Here is a 20,001-nt window from a genome sequence, read left to right as displayed (position 1 = left end):
TTATATTTAGTACACGATTTTGAACAACCAATTGAAAAAAAATATATCTTTTATATTTGATACACGATCTTAGAAAAAAAAAAAGAATGAAAGACGATAGAACAGATGAAGACGGAAAGAAAAAAAAAGGAAAAAGAAAGACGATGTAAAAGACGAAGAGGGAAGAAAGACGAAAGAGAAAACCTAAAATATTTAAAAAATGGTTATCTTCATGGATTTTGTTACACGTTATATTTATGAAAACTTCTTTAAATTTAAATACCTCCAATTTAATAAATTAATATATATACTTTCTTTTATTTTAATTTAATAAATTAGTTTATATATACACATATGAATACTCGTACTTATTTTTAAATAAACTATAAAGAATCGATGCAATAAAACTATCCATGATCAATACAATTAATATAATATCAATTTATTTCTTAATAATTATAGGGAAACTTTCTTAAATATAACAAACTACTGAAATATTTACGGCCCGGGTAACAAAGCCCATAAATTTAGCCATTTTTAAATATTCCAGATTTGCCCTTCCATCTTTTTCTCTTCTCTGTCATTTTTGATTTGCCCTTCTGTACTCTTCATGTGATTTCTTCCATCTTTCTTTTTTAGATTTGGGGAACCAAATCTATTTCTTTCTAACATTTTTCTTGTTTTTCTCTCCTTTTTTCTCTCTTTTTTTGGGTACGTGCATGTCTTTCTTTCTCTTTTTTCTTTTTCCATTTTTTTTTCATCCACTACATGCATCCTATCGTCCTCTTCTTTTCCTTTTTACATTTAGATTAGGTAATCAAATTAAAGAATCTTGAAAAAATTGGTTAGACATTTAAATTAGGATAACCAAAACTAAAAGACTGTGTATAAAAAATATTGAAAAAAATCGTTTATACCAAATTTTGAAAAAAAAAATCGTTTAGATTTGGAAGCCCAAATATTTCAAATCTAAACGATCGTGTGTAAACAAATCTAAAAAATCTTGTAACCCAATTAATTAAACGATCATGTAATCAAATTAAACTATAGAATTGAAAAAACAAATTTAAACGATCGTGTACTAAATCGCGTTACCAAATATATTACGCACATTGTTGACGGAACATTTTTGGTATTTTACACGATGGGTCTCTAGGCTTTTTCCATTTTCAAAATTGTTCTATATAGTGTAAATACTTTGCCGTTTTTTTATATTTATGAAAAGACTCCATGATTATAACTAGTTTATCACTAATTAAATAAAATTTATTAATCACTTTATTTACATCATGATCATCAAATTTACCCATAAAATTACTCATTATACAAATACTTGTGATTAATAACTTAGTTAATGTTATTATTGATTGCTAAATAATTAACTTTTTCAAATTTTTGGATTGGATTTATTGTTTATCAATTATTATACTAAAAATTTATAGAATTTTCATAATTAGTTTTACAAATAGAATACAAAAAGAATGTATTCGGATACATTCTTAATATATTCTCATACACCACTAAATATATCCACTTAATTCCAAGAAATTTTATTCTCAAACTTATTATTTTTAGACTCCTTAATTTCAATCTTATTCTCATCCCAATTTCCTGTGATCTTAGTCTTATTTCAATTCCCATTTTTCAAACAATTCAATCAAAATGACCCAAACAATATAGTATATCAAGGATGATATTTTTTTCACATCTAGAAACATACATCAGCAATTTTCCTTTTATAATTGAAACACGAGCATACGACTTGGAGCTTGTAGTTTCAAATCTGCTGACTAATTTGATATTCATCAAATAAAAAAAAGCTTATGCAAATAATTGATATGAAATATACAAAAAGGAACATGGTGGAATTATTCTTTCAAAAAAATGGTGGAATTATTTCATGCATCTTAATCCATGGATGGATATTCATTCAACCATTCGGAGAGTTCAAAATCATAAGAATTAATATTGTTCCAAATAAAGAACAATGCAAAATCTTGTTCACTTTGATTCTTTGTCTAACAGTTTTTTTTTCCTACAAGCCAAAGAAAGGACGATCTACTCAATTACTAACATCTTTGCTTTCTTACTTACCATGAATTTCTTCAAGTGGATGAAAACATCTTCACAATCATCGTGGTCCTACGAAAGTTAGCCAATTACTGCTTCCTTCTTCCCTCATTATGATGATAGAAATGAAGACATCATCAAATGAATTCATTCACTTTTGACAGCATCGTAAATACGACGAACAAAAATCAAGGAAACACGAAAACTTATAACTCCTAGCATCAGGAAGAATGCGTAGCATATACAAGCATTATACCCTACGAAGAAGCATAGCTGCAAGAAACCATTCATATTTGATCTGGCGTAGAAGTATATGCAATATCCAAACATAAAAATGGCAGCTGAACCACCGGAGAACACAGATCTGAAAAGTCAAAAAGGCGGTAATTATAAAATGGATGACAATCTCAAAAAGAACAAACATGCATCATGAAGGTTGGACATAAGTAGTAGATACCTCCACCACCATTGATGATCTTCAACTGATAGCTGAATGTAAGTTAAACCGACGCTTAAGATTGCAGTGAGTATGATAAGGATGATGAATGTGATGAACAAAATGCTAGGAAGAGTGAAAATTTTGAATCCCCACATGCTTGCATACAAGTGATGTAATTCAAGAACAACCGCACTGAATGACAGCAGACCACTAATGAACATTTGACATGGAAGTTTTCTGAACCAAGCCAGAGGAGGAATCTCTCGTGGGTTTCGCTTGGTGGCGCAAGGCGCTTGAAACTCAGATCTAAAGCGGTGTCCTATTATACCACCAAATACAAGCAATGGGAGGCTGATAAAAACATATATGAGCAGAATCACTATGATGGTGCCGATAGGCAATGCTGCAGTAGTTCCATTAGATATAGCAATGATATTTAGGATAGAAATTATGACGAATGATGGCCCCAAATACAGAATCCCGGATAAAATAACACTTCTCTCCTGCAAATACAAAGTTGAAATCAAAAGAGAGAAGGAAATGGCAAAAGATCACATGTCATTAAAAGAATATGGCAAAAAATTATATCAGAGTTTAACACAGAGAAGGAAAATTTACCCATCCAATCTCGGCAAACTGGCAGTGGAAAGAAGCAGATACATACCCAGATACCGCAGATGTAAGAGAATAGATCAAAATAATGGAAGTGAATAGTGATCCTCGATTGTATGGGTAAAGGATCCCCAGAAACGCAAGAAGAAACAAACAGCAAAACCTGTTGGAGAAATTCCACAAAATGAGGGAAATAAATTCTAGATTTAATGATAAACACACTTAAAATGACTACTGTGATAGCCTTATAAAAATAGGACTTCGGTATAATGGGTCAAAACACTTTTCTCTCCACAATCTGTTGTAATTGCACAAGTAACGGACTCTTAACATAACTTGAAAGGAAAATTTCACATAACTATGGCATAACTTATTTGTTCCTAGGAATATACAAGAAGCTCTAGATGATCCAAATTGGAAACTAGCAGTTATGGAAGAAATGAATCCTCTAAGGCAAAGTGGAATTTGGGAAATAACAAAATCAACAAAAGATCAGAAGCTTGTGGGGGTGTAAATGGGTGTTTAGAGTAAAGTGTGATGTTATGGTAGTATTGAAAGATACAAGGCCAAACTAGTAGCTAAAGGCTTTATTCAAACCTATGGAATCGATTACCAGGAGACTTTTTCTCCGATTGCAAAAATCAACTCAATCAGAGTCCTTTTGTCTCTTACGGCTAATTGGATTGACCTCTTCATTAATTAGACGTTAAGAATTTTTTTCTCCATAGTGATTTAGAAGAAAAGTGTTTATGTGTTTACAGCCAGGATTTGAAATGGAACTGGAAACTAACAAAGTTTGCAGATTAAAGAAATCATTAAATATTGTCTTAAACAGTCTCTAAGAGCATGGTTTGAACGCTTTGGAAAGACAATCACTAGTTAGGGCACCAGTTAGGGGTCCAACAAAGTCAAGCAGATCATACAATCTTCTATAAACACTCTGAGAATAATAAAACTGCTATTTTAATTGTCTATGTTGATGACATTGTTCTTACAAGAAATGATGAAGGTTTAGTTGATCTTAAGAACAAGGTAGCGAGTGAGTTTGAAATAAAAGACTTGGGAGCCTTAAAATATCTTTTAAGGATGGAAATTGCAAGGTCTAAGAAAGGGATTTTTGTTAATCAAAGAAAATATGTTATCGATTTGCTTCAAGAGACGGGCTTACTTGGTTGTCGGACGGTAGAAACCCCTATTGAACCAAATCAGAAATTATAAGATTATTCTTTTTATCTATGTCTATTTTTTCCTTTTTATTCTTTCCTTATTTGTTGATCTTTCTCTATATAAGAAGACCTTGTATTTGGTTCAATGATGTAGAGGAGTAATATTACATTATTTTTACTTCCCATTTTTAAGTCCAGTTTATGAGAGCGAACCTATGGCTGTAGTTACAGAAGTAGGAGTGTGTTAGTACAACAACAAACGTGGATTGCTTCTATGGTCATACATTATCTATGCATGATCGTGCTAAACCGGTTTATGAGAGGAAGCTTATGGTCGTAGGCAGTTCTACGTTGGAGGCCTTATTTGTTGGGGAGAAGGTTTGTAGTAAAAACAGATCAAAAGGCATTGAAATTCTTATTAGATCAAAGGGTTAGACAACCACAACATCAAAAATGGATAGTTAAGGCCATGTTTGGCAGTCTGGTAATCTTTTTTTTTTATTTTTTTGAAAATTAAGATACACTATTTCCACTTCCAACTTTCTTCTTTGTTATCTACATTCTACCAATGGTTTAACAAAACCAAGCCAAATTTTGAAAACTAAAAATAATAGCTTTCAAAAAGTTGTTTTTGTTTTTTAAATTTGGCTAAAAAATCAACTATATTTAAGAAATATGCAAATCATTGTAAGACATGGAAACAATATGCTTAATTTTCAAAAACAAAACCAGAAAGAAATAGTTACCAAACAGGGCCAAAGTTGTTAGGCTGTGATTTTGAAGTGGTTTGTTAGCCGGGGCCTGAAAATAAACCTGCTGTTGCTTTGTCTCTGAGTACCTCCTACTGTATATCTAGCTCACTTGTCAGCTCCTACATTGCGATGTGCAGGTAATCAAAGCTGAAGTGGAGAAGGATCCTAAGTTGTTGGAGATAATTAACAAGCTAAAAGAAGATGCTGAAAGTGTTCCAAAGTTCACAATGCAGCAAGGCATATTGAAGTACAATTCCTGGTGGGTATTATCCAAGACTTCTACTTTGATACCGATAGTTTTACATACCTAACATGACTCAGTTTTTGAAGGACATTGGGGCTTTTTACAAACGTAGAAAAGGTTGACAGGAGAGCTGTATTGGAAAGAAATGAAATCAAATGAGAAGAAACATGTTGAAGAGTGTAGTTGTCAAAAGAACAAGACATTGGCTCTTCCACCAGCAGGATTGTTAATGTCGTTGGAGATTCCTAAACCCCAATACTATTTGGAATGATATTTCAATGGATTTCATTGAAGGCTTAACCAAGGCAGAAAGATATGACATGATATTTGTAGTACTCGACAAATTAAGCAAATATGCCTATTTCATTGCACTTGCAAAATCAGTGGCCGGAGTTTTTGTCAAAGAAGTTATGAGGCTGCACAAGTATCCTACTTCTATAGTGTCTGATTGTCATGAAGTGTTTTTTGTGTATAACATATGGGATGGGATATTGAATATCTGATCTTTTAAGATGGAAGTCATGTCAATACCATTGAGCCAAGCTAACTCTGGTAATTGTCATGAAGTGTTCTTAAGTCATTTATGGCAAGAGACTTTTGGCCAATGCCCAATTCAATAGGAGTTTGGTGGGTCATCCTCAGTCTGTTGGACACAAGGAAGTTGTTAATTGGAGTGTTGAAGCTTATTTACGATGCTTCTGTGGAAAAAGACCAGAGGAGTGGATACCATAGCTGCACTGTGCTGCATACTGGTACAATACTATGTACAGTTCTCTATTGGCGTTACTCCGCTTCACACAGTCTATGGTCGCTTACCACCTCCTTTGTATGGTGATTCTATGACTTCAAATTCTACTCAAGATCACCAGTTAAAGACCGTGATGTAGCATTGAGGGTGTTGATGGAACAGCTAGAGTTCACAAAAGAGGATAAAGAAATATGCTGATCAAAAGAGTCGTGATGTGGAGTTTCAAGTGGACGATTGGGTATTTTTGAAAATACAGCATTATGGACAGTCTTCCTTGAGGCAGCTAGGAAATGAGAAGCTGATCTCCAAAGCTTTTTGGGCCATACCAGGTGCTGGATAAGGTTAAAGCAGTAGCTTATAAACTGGAGTTGGCACCAGAAGCTACAATCCACCCTATCTTTTAAGTGTCCCAACGGGAGAAGTCACTTGGACAACATCATGAGATACGGCCTATGCTTCCCTACTTATCTAAAACACATGAATGGCTTGATGAAATTTTTGGCTATCAGGAGAATCCTTCAACTAAAGTGTGGGAAGATTTAGTAGGTTGGAAAAGATTGCCAAGTCATGGAGCCACGTGGGAGCTATTTGACAACTCCAAGCAACAATTTTCAAACCGTCACCTTGAGTACAAGGTGTTCTTAAAGTGGAGAGTAATGGTAGACCACCTATTGTATTGGCATAGTAGGAAGGGTAAAAAAAGGAAAAGAACTTGTGTGTGGAAGTATGGTTTCCGGTGTTAATTTGGAGATGGAGAAGGGGGAACCACAGTTAGTGGGTGGAATGGGGAAGTCTGAAGAAGGATCATTGTTGAGTACTTCCTTTCTGTTATATTTTATTGTATTGGTTGTATTATATTTGTCAAATTTATTTTTTCCTTCTTTGTAATAGGTTGTTCTTCCATTTGAAAAAACTCCTCTCATTGTGAAATATACAAGAATTATATTATTTTGGCATGGTATCAGGAACAAGTTGCTTTAGAATATCCTGGATTCAAGCTTTTGCATTGATGTTTCCTCCCCATTTAATATTGATTTTTACTTGTTGAGTCTTTCTTCATATTTCAAGCCCACAAGTGAGGGACAACATTAGATATCATATTAAATTTACCCATAAGCTTAAGCTTTTGTGTTGAATTGGTGATTTAAGATGGTATCCGTTAGTCGACACAATACTTTCACTCCCAAAAAGCATTTGGCAAGACCTGAATCTCTTTGATGCATCCGAGTGGAAGTCTACAGATGATCAAAAGCACTGCAGGAAAATTGTAGAAGACAGTCATAGTTACAAGATTCTTGTTGGCCTCAATGTTCAATGTGATGAGGTTAGAAGTCTGAATACTTGGGAAAACCTCTCTTCCATCTATTAATGACATGTCTTCTAAAGTTCGCAAGGAAGAAAACTGCAAGAATGTTATAATTGGAAAACAACCTTTTTTTATGAAATCGACGACTTTCATTGAGAAAAAATGAAAAAAATACAAGGACATGCAAAAGAAACCAGCCCACCAAAACCACTCCAATTAAAAAAAGGGGATCAACTAAGTAAAATATTGCCTTTGGAATAGTTACAAAAGAACTTCAAAATCGAAGCCCAAAAGGACACATCAAATCTAACCAAGGACCAAATCTCACGATGCCCCTCTCTCTACCCCAAAAGACCCTATCATTCTTCTCTCCCCAAATATCCCAAATAACCACACACACCCCAGGAAGCCATAAAAAACCTCCTTTTATCTTTGAAAGGCATGGATGGAGGAGGATCTTCTCCATCGTCGCTCTAACACTCCACATGCCAGAAAAGCTAACACTAAACCCCTAAAGGAAGGAACACCACAAGACCCTCGCAAACTGGCAATCCCAAAAAAGATGATCAAGACTTCATTTGCCTTCCAACACAGCATGCAACAAAAAGGTTTGACAAGCGAAGTCCTCCTCCTAACAAACCTATCAAGTATTAACCTAACCAAGCAAGACTTGCGAGATAAGAACCTAACTTTTTTAGGAACCTTATCCTCCATACCACATCAAAAGCCGACTCCTTAGGGGTGGCGGGATCCAACAACAGACTAAACAGAGACTTACAAGAGAACACCCGACTAGAATTAGAATTCCAAACACAAACATCCCTTCTCCTCTCTCTAAACAAGCACCCCTCAAGCAAGGAGAGAAGAGAAACCACCTTCGTTGTTTCCCTATTGGTCAAATTACGACAAAACTCGAAAGAGAAAGACGCATAATTCTCAGATCTCACCAAGAGATTTGAAATAGTATAGTTTTTGGAAGAGGATATTTGAGAAGGAATTGAATTTTTATGGGTCTTGTCTTTTTTAGAATCCATACTCGAATAAAACACAAAGGAATTGACAAGGATCCACACAAGCGGTGGAGCATGTGGTTTAATAAAAAAAAAAAGCAATGAACCTTACCAAGGCTTGACATGTCGTGAATCCTCTTGAAAGAGGGGTGCCTTCGAGAACACAGACACAGGTGGTGCATGGTTGTCGTCAGCTCATGCTGTAAGGTGTTGGGTTAAGTTCAGCAACGAGCGTAACCCTCGTGTTTAGTTACCAACCGTTAAAGTTGGAATCTTGAGCAGACTGCCGGTGGAAGGTGAGGATGACGTCAAGTCATCATGCCCCCTATGTCCTGGGCAACAGACGTGCTACAATGGCCGGGACAAAGGGTCGTGATCCCACGAGGGTGAGCAAACTACAAAAACCCATCCTCAGTTTGGATTGTAGGCTGCAACTCACTTGCATACAGTGCCCGAATTAGCTCTTGAGGACGCTCTTATCCGTGATGATGCTTCAAAGTCATCCCTTGTCACAGTTCTTCTTTAAGAAGTGGCAGATGAAGAAGCTCTTGCTTAGTTTCGCCAAATAGAGATTGAACCTCTAACTAAGAAGGATAGAATGTGGATAAATCGAACAAAGGAGATTATCCCCCACCCATTGATCCTCCCAAAAGTAAGTGTCCTTACCATCCCCCATAAAACAAGTAAATCGCTAAAAAGAAGGGAGCTCGAAAGAAATATCCTTCCAAGGATTTCAAAAAGTGCCTTTAACCCATATCGACATCCACTCAAAAGGATGGGGACCATGCTTGCTCACAATAATCCTATGCCAAAGAAAATCGGATTCAAGATGGAAGCACCAAAGCCACTTTGCCAACAAAGCTCTGTTACAAATTCTAAGGTTACCAATCCCTAGTCCCCCTGACTAACGGGTCGCCCCACCACCTCCCAACTAACCAGATGGGATTCATGACCCTCACCCACCCCTCCCACAAAAAATCTCTCATGCATTTTTCAATGGAACACACCAAGCTCGGCCCTGAACAGAGAAAGATAATACACCGGGATACCAGTCAACACGAATTTAATTAGAGTTAATCTGTCAGCTTTAGAGAATAACCTTTCTTTCGCACCACCAATCTCTTACGAATTTTCTCATATATAGGGTTCCAAAAGGACACAAATCTCGAATTACCCCCAAGAGGGAGCCCAAGGTAAAAAGATGGAAAAGAACCCACCCCATAATCAAACACCTTTGCCCACCTCTATAAATTAGCTGATTAGAATTAACGCCAAAAATAGGGCACTTGCTTCTATTGATTTTCAGCCCCGACATCTCTTCAAAGAACTCAACCATATGTTTGAGAATGTGGAAAGACTCCTCTTTTCCAGAACAAAATAACATTGTATCATCAACCAATTGAAGGTGCGGTAAGACTACTTCTCATCTCTACCAATCTTAAAAGGCTCAATAATGTTTCCATCAACACCTTTACTTATCATCCAATTTAAGACATCCACCACGAGTAGGAAATGGAGACAAAGGGTCCCCTTGTCTTAGAACCCTAGAAGCTTGAATCAACCCTTTTGAGGTTCCATTGATGAGAATGGAGTACTTAACGTTTCTAACACACCCCCACATCCACATTCTTCATTTATAACCAAATCCTTTCATGATCATTACTCTATCCAAAAAATTCCAATCCACATGGTCATACACTTTCTCAAAGTCAAGCTTTGACAGAACACCCTCCAAGTTCTTCGATCTGTACTCCTCAATAGCTTTATTAGCCATCAGAGCTTGGTCAAGAATTCACCTTCCAGTAAAAAAAGCCTCTTAAGTGTTGGAAATTGTCGACAGAAGCACTTAAACGATTAGCAAGATTAGCCAAAATCTTATAAACACTAGTAATGAGGCTAAATGGCTGGAAACTCCTTCAGCTATTCATATTTTCCTTTTTAGGTATCAAACAAACTGAGGTTTTAACCAATCAACTGTTCAAGATCCCTCTTGCAAGAATTCCTTGAATACCCCCTCCAAATCTCCTTTGATGAGACCAAGTTCTCCTGAAAGAATGCCATCGATAACCCATCAGCACTAGGAAACTTGTTACCATCACAACTGAAAACAACCTTTGTAATCTCTTCTAAGGTAAACAGGGCCACTAATTCCTTATTCTTCCTTGGCGATATAAGCCTCCAATCTAAGCCCTCCACAAATCGACTTATCCAACACCTCAGGACTATAGAGATTAGAGAAAGAATTTATGATTTCCTCCTCAATTTCCTTTCTATCTCTAGTACAAATCCCATTGTCTAAAAACAAAAGACCAATATGATTCTTGTTCCTTCTTCCATTAACCACTCTATGAAAAAAACCCATATTACAGTTTCTTTCCTTGGCCCACTTGATTTTAGACTTTTGATACCACCTTACATTATCCTTTCTAATCACCTCCTCTAGATTTCCTTTTTAAACTAAACCTCTCCTCAGTGAGACCATAGTCAAAGGGGCCCTCCAACAGGAAAGCATCAATCTTGTCAATCTTGTCAATCTTGGCAATAATCTCCTTTTTAATACGGATATCACCGAAAACCCCTTTATTCCAAACTCTAAGCAGACCTTTAAGAATTCTCAGTTTCTCCATAATTCTAAAACCCTCCCACCTTCCTTGAATCGCACATTCCACCAAGAAGCAAGAAATGGAAAGGAATCGAACCCCAATTCAACCTACTATTAGTCAAAATAAGGGGCCAGTGATTCTAGACCCTCTAACCTGCCTAGGGTTCCCAAACCTCTCAACCAAACTTCCAACATAAGGACCCTATCAATTCTCGTAGTCACCCTACTATTGGCCCAAGTAAATTTACCCCCAACAAGAGAAGCGTAAAATAACCCGCAATCATCGATAAAACTGTTGAAACATCACATACATCTGGTAATTCTCCCTCCTGAACCTTTCTCATCCGAGGACCAAACGAAATTAAAATCACCCACCACACACCAACTCGACCCACAATAACCAAAAAGATCTCCTAGCTCCTCTCAAAACAAATTCCTACCGCTAATCCTCAAGGGGCCATAAACTCCAATGACCCAAAACTCTTCACCACACCATCCAAAAAAACAATAGTAATGGAATGTCTACTACGAACCACTTCAAAGGTAACACATGATCTCGAGTTCCATAGCACTAGAATCCTGCCAGACAAATGCTCAGCCTTAAGAACCTCCTACTCCACCCTCCTACGCTTCTAAATACTAGCAATCCTCCAACAGCAAAACTCACTTCTTTTGGTGTCCATCAAAATAACAAGGTAAGGATCTTCTTGTCTAAGCACATCCTTCACAAGCTTTCTTTAAGACTTAACCCTCCAGGCCCTAACATTCCAAGAAACAATCTTTCACATAACGACTTAGACGACCGTGCCTCCTTTAAGGCTTTCTTGCCCCCACAGTTCACTGAACTGTCCAGTTTCTTTAATTCCCTAGACAACCTGTCACTACCCTCCTTACATTTCAGCTTAACCCCTCCTTCCGCCACAGATAGGTTAATGCCACCCTTATCATTTTTTCCTACTTTAGCCTCCACTTCTTTTAATACTTATTGAACCCAAAACGTTCCACCTCTCATCAATTTTAACTTCACCAAGCAGGGCACCCTGCATTTCAGAGAGGGTTTAATGACCTAATAAAATCCCCATAAAGTCAATATCGGTAAGAGGCCCTCCACCGCCTCCTAAACCAACACCCATCGCTTGAACAATATGATTGAGCACCAGCTACCACTCTACCAGGAAATAGACAGGCGCAAGGGGTAAGGCACAACCCGAATAATCTTAATAAGGATAAGGATTCAAAAAGACAGAAGGAGAGAAAAAACATTCGGCTCCGGACTGACCAACACCCCCACTCCAATTACCAATTCTTGGAGACACAAAATTAGGAGAAAAGACACCACCTCCCCTATTAGACTCTCCTAGACTCCTTGGAGGACAAGGAACCAAAGAAAGAAGACTTACCTAATTTGTCCTACCGCATGAGCTCTCCACCAGATAGGAGTTTAGAGGAACCCACTTGCCTAACTTGCAAGAAAAATGCCATCTAGAGACAATTCCAACTTCTTCATGGTGCTATCTTCCACCCTCGACTCTTCCTTTTAAGGAGTACAATTTACAGGATCACCCTCTGAAGCTATCTTGAAACACATAAACAATTCAATAACCTTCTTGATCGGAACCAGTGAAGTTGGACACTCTCTTGAACCATCCCCTTCTTCGAAAAAATCTCCCAACTCCACCTCCTCAAAACTCTTTCTAATCGGAGTCAACAAGAACGAATCATCTGAATAATTTACAAACGATGAGTCTGAACCGAAATCTCCGAACATCTTTTCAAAAATGAAAACCCCTTTGATGCATGTCACCTTCCTTAGAATTCCTTTGAACCTTGTCTTGGGCCTCAAGTCTAGACCTCAGCAACCCTCTTTTAATATTTCCTTTGCTCAGCATGGAATTCTTAAGAGAGCCCAAAGAATGATCCGATAAGTTACTCTTGTCTGCTCCAACACGGCCCTTCTTCACTCACTCCCACCTCCCAAATCAACAATGCCCAACGACTTATCTAGACCCTTCTCAGGTCCACTATATGCTTTAATCTCCGACAACCCATCACAATTAGTGGATTTCAAAATATTCACGTGACTTCCATTATCCTTTCTCCTCTAACCCAAAGACAAACTAAAAGAACAAGGGGCTACTAGGTTTGTACTTTCTTCTAACAAGTTATGACTTTCTTTTTCTCCTTCTCCCCAGCCAACATAGAACCTCACCGGAAAGGAGAATTCTTGGTGGTTCACAATGCATCCCACCAGGATAAACTCATCTTCACAATGCTTGACCAGGAACTCCTTCCTATCAAGCATGAACTTACCCATCTCTTAACGGAACTCACATTTTGAGAGAAAAGTTAGAGAGAGAAAAGTTACTTCGTTGATTGGAAAAAAGCCTATTGATTCAATAAAAAGTTTTGCACAGGTGATCGAACAAACAAACATAAAGACCTCTGATCAATCCGACAAGATACATAAAAAGTTTCGAGTCTAGTGTGACCATTACAATAAACCCCGATATAGATGTGAAAATATTGGAATTTTTATGGAAAAACTGCAAATAGGAAAAGTTCTAAGCAAAGGGAGAGAAATTCTTCCTACACATCTCGAATGCAAACATTGGTGATTCCAACCTGTTTAGCAAGGAGCATATTGATCAAATCCCGAAACTGCTAGAGACTACTTCCCCATCTAGTAATCCTATGTTTCTTTGGCACAATCAGGTAGCTTTCCTAAAGCCCATTCTTGCACAATCTCATCTCCATGGATTATAGATGTTGGAGCCTCTGATCATATGACTAGTTCTCTTCCTTATCTGCATCCTCCTCCCCTATATATTGCAATGAAAAAATCTGCATCGTCGACGGTCGTTTCACCCATATTGTAGGAAAAGGAACTATTCCACTAACTACAAAACTTATGTTGCACTATGTCCTTCATGTTCCAAAATTAGCTTGCAATTTGCTATCTGTTAGTAAAATCTCTAAGGATACTAACTATCGCATTATCTTCTGTGACACTTATTATACCTTTTAGGATTAGAACTTGGTGGAGAGACTGGATGTGTTAGGATGATTGGTGGTCTCTATTACTTTGATGAAGTTTTAGCTAGTTATAAACAAGTTCAGAGATTGAGTAATGTTTGTTCTCCTTTTGTTAAAGAAACTATAATGATTTGGCATCATAGATTAAGGCATCCTAATTTCTTTTACTTAAAGGATTTGTTTCCAAATTTATTTAAAGGTTCAATGTGAAAGTTACATTTTTCCCAAACATCATCAATCCACTTATTTACCCAAACCGTACCGGGCTTCAATCAAATGATCAGTTCTATGACTTACCAATAAAATTATTTGGTTGAACTGCTTATATTCATAATCCCAATCCTACTCACGCTAAACTTGGTCCTCGGATGTTAAGAATGTCTTTCTCAATAGGGATCTTGAAGAAGAGGTATTTATGGACTCGCCACTTGATTTTGAGGTAGATATCATCAGTATTAAAAAGTGTGCAAGTTAAAGAAATCATTATACGGTCTTAAACAATCTCCTAGATCTTAGTTTGAACGTTTTGAAAAAGCAGTCACGAGCTGTGGATTTAGTCAAAGTCAAGCGGATCATACTATGGTCTATAAACATAAAATAAATGACAAGGTTATGGTTTTGATAGTTTACATTGATGATATCATTCTTACAAGCAATGATGAGACAGAATTGACTTTCATGAAGAAAAGGTTAGCTGATGATCCAAATCAAAGACCTAGGAACTTTAAAACATTTCCTAGGCATGGAGTTTGTCAGGTCTAAAAGTGGCATTCTTGTTAACTAAAGGAAGTATATTCTAGATCTACTGAAAGAAACAGGTTTACTTGGTAGAACCTGAAATTGGAAGTTGCTACTGAAAAAGAAATAAAAGAAAAAGAAAAGTTACCAGAGACTTGTAGGGAAACTACTTATATCTCTCTCACACACACGTCCTAATATCGCTTTTGCAGTTAATATGGTAAGTCAGTTCATGCATGCTCCTAGACCACCTTACTTTGATGCAGTTTATACAATTCTAAGATATTTGAAAGGTACTCTAGGAAAAGGCATATTGTTTCAAAGACATGGCCATTTCAATGTTGAAGTTTACATAGAAGCCGACTAAGCAAGTAGCACGACTGATAAAAGATCCACTTCTAGATACTGCTCCTTTTTTTTTGGAGGAAATCTTGTTACTTGTCAAAGTAAAAAGCATAGTGTGGTTGCAAGTGGTGCAAAATTCATTCAGAGCTTTAGCCCATGGTATTTGTGAGGGTACATGGACAACAAGGAAGAATTGAGATTCACTCCCACAATGTCCATGCACATTTACTACGATTAAAAAGGCAGCAATTTTCATTGTCCACAATCCAACCCTTCGTGACAAGGCAAAACATATTAAAGTCAATAAACTAAAGGAAAAGATCGATGCGAGAGTAATATGTATACCCTATCTTCCGACAACAAAACAAATTGTTGATGTGTTAACTAAAGGCCTTTCAAAGTGGCAATTCAACAATTGATTGAAAAACTAGCAGGGATTGATATTCTAAAACTAGCTTGAGGGGGAGTGTTGATTATTTCCTTTCTTGTATTATATTTTATTGTATTGGTTGTATTATATTTGCCAATTTTATTTTTTCCTTTCTTTGTAATGGGTTATTCTTCTATTTAAGAAAAACCCTTCTCTCTTTGTGAAAATATATAGAAAATTATATTACTTTGGGAATCATATTATGTTTTGAGTGAGTTGAGTCTTCTCTCTAGTTTAGAGAGAGAGAGAGGGATAGCCATTGTTCTTTGCTCTTGTTTGTGATTAGAGATTGTAACAGCCTTAGGGCTTTTCTCTTTTTCAATTAGAATCTCTTGATTAGATCCCTATCAGAGACACCATTTAGTTTTCTATTTATCCATTATTCTCTGGTTAATAGTCAGTTATATTACTCTTTCACTTTTACAAATGTTTCAAAAATACCCTTGGAGTAGAAATTCTCTAAAATTTTAGACAAAAATTGTCTGCATATGGTTTTAGGTCGCCGTCTATCACACAGTTCCATGTCTCAATTGTTGTTTGAAATTCTGAAGGACTCCTATTCCAAAGGTAGCTTTGAAACATAAAAATTTATGGAATTTCAAGGGTAATATTTCAACTTTTAAAAGTATAGGGGTATTTTTCAAACAAAGGGCAAAGTTCAATGGTAATTGTTATAATTTAGCCTTCTTTTTCTTTGTCCATCTGTCTTGTTCAGTTCATCTGTAGTAAACCTTGCACATGAACTCTAGTCTTTTTATGCAAACGTGAAGCCATTCAGAAATAGTTCAGTATTTTTCTTTTTGTTTTTATCTATTAAGTATTAAATGTGTCCTGTGCAAGTAAAACAGTGTCAGCATCATCATCAACGATGTCAATGACATGTTAAATTATTAGGCTTAACTAAACAAAGACATGGGAAGTCAGCCTACATATTTCCCATTTGTCACTGTCAACAATCATGTTTGCAATTCTTTGTCACTGAAAGGAGAAGCTGCTATCACAATATTAGGCCACGTGTTGACATTTTCCTTTCAATAACATTGACGAAATAAAATGTTTTTTAGGTATATTAACTCTTAATTTATAGATCATTTAGGTGTTTTTTTAAGAAATCGAGAACAAAGTTATACAATCTATAGAACAATACTTGAGAAAAAGCTCATTAAGTGTTTATTTTTAGAATACAATGGCCAATTATACTATCTATAGGACATTCCTTATTCAAGTCATAGATTAATACAATTAGATTTTCTTTAGAACTATATTCCCCTTTGCAGCAGTCGTGTAGTGCCATGTTATTTTTGTCGTTTTTTCTTTTTTCCCGTTTTGAAAAGGAAACAGGTAATTGATTATGTCCAACATGTAGTTAATTGAATCTCAAATAAAATAAAGAGATACAATATTGAACCCATTATACCTTATCCTTGAAGTGCTCCTTACACTCCAATGCATGCACATGTTTCAAATGCATTTAACGTCGCACTTTTGGTGGCACTATGTGTTCAGCATTGACCTTTATAAAAACTAGTTTGCTTTTCCTAGAAAATAAGTGATGGTCTTATTTTAAAATGTAATGGCCAAGGTTGCTTCAGTAAAAAACGGGCAATTAATTGTAGAGCCGATGATGATAATACATGGACACAATTCTTCTATTATCAGAATGCATAATAAAGAAGCTAGTATTGCGGTTGACATATCAATATTTTATGATGAACATAGCTTGTAGAAGAAATAGTTCAAATTAACTTACATAGTCAGCAGCTGTGTACCGACACCCAAAACAGCACTAAAGAGGGGTAAATTTTGAGGACATCTAAATACATCTCCATGAAGATACTTCCAAACAACCTCTTTTTCATCCTCTTCATCACCACCAGAACACCTAAACACACACACACAAAAAAAAAAAATAAAGAAAAGGTCAGCTAATTTACAGAACAAACTTTATTAAAATTTAAAAGACTCGAGCAGAATTTATTTACAAGACATTACTTCCTCAAATCATTCTTGAGACGTCGCATAAAAAGCAAACTAAGCAATCCCATCAACAGCACAATAATAGCAATTGAATTAAAGAATGAAAACCAGTGGATTCTCTGACTGATAGGCAGTAGTGAAGCCCTCGAATACTTATTCATTCTATCTCCATATGGAACTGAAGTTTCATTCCAAAAAATAGAATAAGTGAACTTGACATTGAGTTCAACATCATCATCAGTTATATCAACAACATGGTTTGGATCACTAAATGCACTAACTTCCACAATTTGGTTCCCATTGAAAGAAACGTCAAACTGAATATGTGTGAAGAGAAAATACTTTGGACCCTGCTTGTCTAAGGACCAACTCTGTTCATCAATTTTGCCAACAAAACCCCACACTGGAAGATCATCCCAATACAGTTGGAAGTAAAAATCATTCCTGACAGCATCCCTGAACAATGAAACTTCAGCACCTTTTAGCTTCTTTTCACACAGAGTCTCCCACGGTTTCTCTTCCCTAAATTTTATCACATGCAAGGCACCATTCAGTCGATCACCATTTAAAACCTCCCCCAAGGTTGCTTTCTTTTGGACTACTGGATCTGCAAGCTAAGGAGAAGACCTTCAGACAGACCATTCCATATATAAAGAAAATTTGCAACAAAAGTGATTCTAAAATAGGATACCTTAACAAAATCAACATGTTTACAAACAACTGAATATCCCTACCGTACAGGAAGCTCATACAATCCAAATTATAAAGGAGGAAAACAACGAACAAATTTAAATCTCAATGCAACTTTAGCAATTAAGTAGCATACATTTGAAAAGTGACCTAAAGCCTTGGCGTCCCATATCATCAAATAGCACTAATATCTACTAAAACATGAAAGTTTCTCTAATTACGCTCCTTTGAAAGGCTAACCTGGACGGCAGAACGGTAACTCATAGTATTGGTATGTCTCACTGCAAGCAAATTGGAAATGAAGTAACAATGAGACTGAAGCAGAAGCAAGATACAAAAAGATAGAGAAAGAGAACAAATTCAATATAAGGCTGGACTTGATCTCAAATAAGTTAAAATGGCATTATTGCCCCAATAACAAAGTCAACATTTGTAATGTTTGAAAACTAGTCCAACGAGAAACCTCATTGGTAAAGCTATAAGGATTTGACACAGCGGCAGAGGGAGGAATCCCCCGCTTTCCTCAGTGCATATTGGTTCCAAAAAAATGAGCAATATGTTGAAAATGTAGTTCCAAGAGTTATCCAATAAGACAGGACAAGAAGAATAATATTTTTTCCACATTTGTATCAATTTGAATGTTTCATCTCGTATGTTCATCTAACTTTAGTACAATCCACTCTAAACCTATACACAGATATGATCTTAGTTAAGAACTCATGGACACAACAATTTTCAAAGCAGTTCAAATTTTTCATATCACTATTTCAGAGTCACAAGGCTTACGATGGGTACAAATCAATTAATAAGAAAGAAGGTCAAATTAGTAAAGGAAAGGGATTGCAATGAACTACCTGGGGTTGGTCAAAGGTCCGACCTTGTTGACGAATAACGGAACGGGATCTCCGACATTATACTGATGATTGAGCGGCGAAGCAGTAGAGAGGCGAGGTGAGAAGCACAGGGAATCGAAAAGCACCAAAATGGTAATGAATTCAAGAAGAGACATAGACATTGTTGAAGAAGAAGAAGAATAAAAAGGTGGCGATCAAGTATGAGAGATTGGAACAAGCGAATTGACGGAGTGGAAGGGCTTGGTAGCGTTTTGAGAAAAATGGCGACTCAGAACCATCCTCCACTACTAGCCTTTGACTTCCTTCATGATTCTACTCCATGGACTAGCAGTGATTTTGCAAAATAAAAATTCGGAATCTACAGCCTAAACTCAAAGAATTCAGTGGGATTAACGACGGGTAATTTTGCAAGAAACGGTGTGATTGGTTTGGTAGAAATTGCAACGATCAACTTCCAAAGAGAGGACTATGTAAAGGGTTCTTGCATAAATAACTCAAGTAAGCAAAGTTGCGGTAAATCTACCTAATTTAAAATGGTGTGCTTTGGGTTTTATTTGAACTACACTTTTTAAGTGGTCGTAGAGTGTTTCTTTTTGGGTGATCTCTTGGGAGATGCTGAACCGAAGTTCAATATAATTGTTTCAAATTCAAAATAGAGGCTACCCTACAATTAACAAGATACCTTTGTTTTTTTAAACAAATCCTTCATCTTCACATTTGTGAATATAGGTACTCATTTTGGCCTAGTTTTTTTTTTAGCAAGAAACCAAAGGTAACTATGTAAACACCAACTACCAAGAGAGGTACACATAGAAACCCATATATTAGATATTAAAATTGATACAAAGAGGAGGGCTGGAGGGCAACCCTGAAAAATATAAGGGGTCAAAGCTTATTTGTAAAAGGCTTGAAGGTTGAGGGCAATTTGAGTCGGAGTGTAATCCGTAAGTAGCTTGCTTCTGCAAGACCACAACCCAATTAAGTTACAAGCATTTTCCCAAATATT

At 36.4% G+C, this 20,001-nt stretch overlaps 1 protein-coding gene across 4 annotated transcripts; it reads right to left on the bottom strand.

Moving 5' to 3' along the window:
• Positions 1 to 1,847: 1,847 nt before the first annotated feature.
• Positions 1,848 to 19,544, bottom strand: LOC103500073 (transmembrane 9 superfamily member 5). 4 transcript variants are annotated; one of them, XM_008463271.3, is made up of 7 exons: positions 18,996 to 19,544; positions 18,382 to 18,422; positions 17,467 to 18,058; positions 17,225 to 17,356; positions 3,107 to 3,263; positions 2,507 to 2,991; positions 1,848 to 2,413 (listed from the first exon to the last, which is right to left on the bottom strand). In XM_008463271.3, the coding sequence occupies exons 1-7, from the start codon at positions 19,154 to 19,156 to the stop codon at positions 2,197 to 2,199; spliced, it is 1,785 nt and encodes a 594-aa protein (XP_008461493.2). In that variant the 5' UTR covers positions 19,157 to 19,544; the 3' UTR covers positions 1,848 to 2,196. The 4 variants fall into 4 exon arrangements, with proteins under 4 accessions (XP_008461493.2, XP_008461519.2, XP_008461510.2 ...); XM_008463297.3 differs by having other exon boundaries at positions 17,794 to 18,058; positions 18,996 to 19,543; XM_008463288.3 differs by having other exon boundaries at positions 17,467 to 18,065; positions 18,996 to 19,145.
• Between the last annotated feature and the right edge of the window lie 457 nt (positions 19,545 to 20,001).

Source organism: Cucumis melo, chromosome 12, assembly GCF_025177605.1.
Source record: "Cucumis melo cultivar AY chromosome 12, USDA_Cmelo_AY_1.0, whole genome shotgun sequence".
NCBI lineage: Eukaryota > Viridiplantae > Streptophyta > Magnoliopsida > Cucurbitales > Cucurbitaceae > Cucumis > Cucumis melo.
Note: the sequence above shows the minus strand (reverse complement) of the source record. Positions and strands in the feature narration are given on the sequence as shown.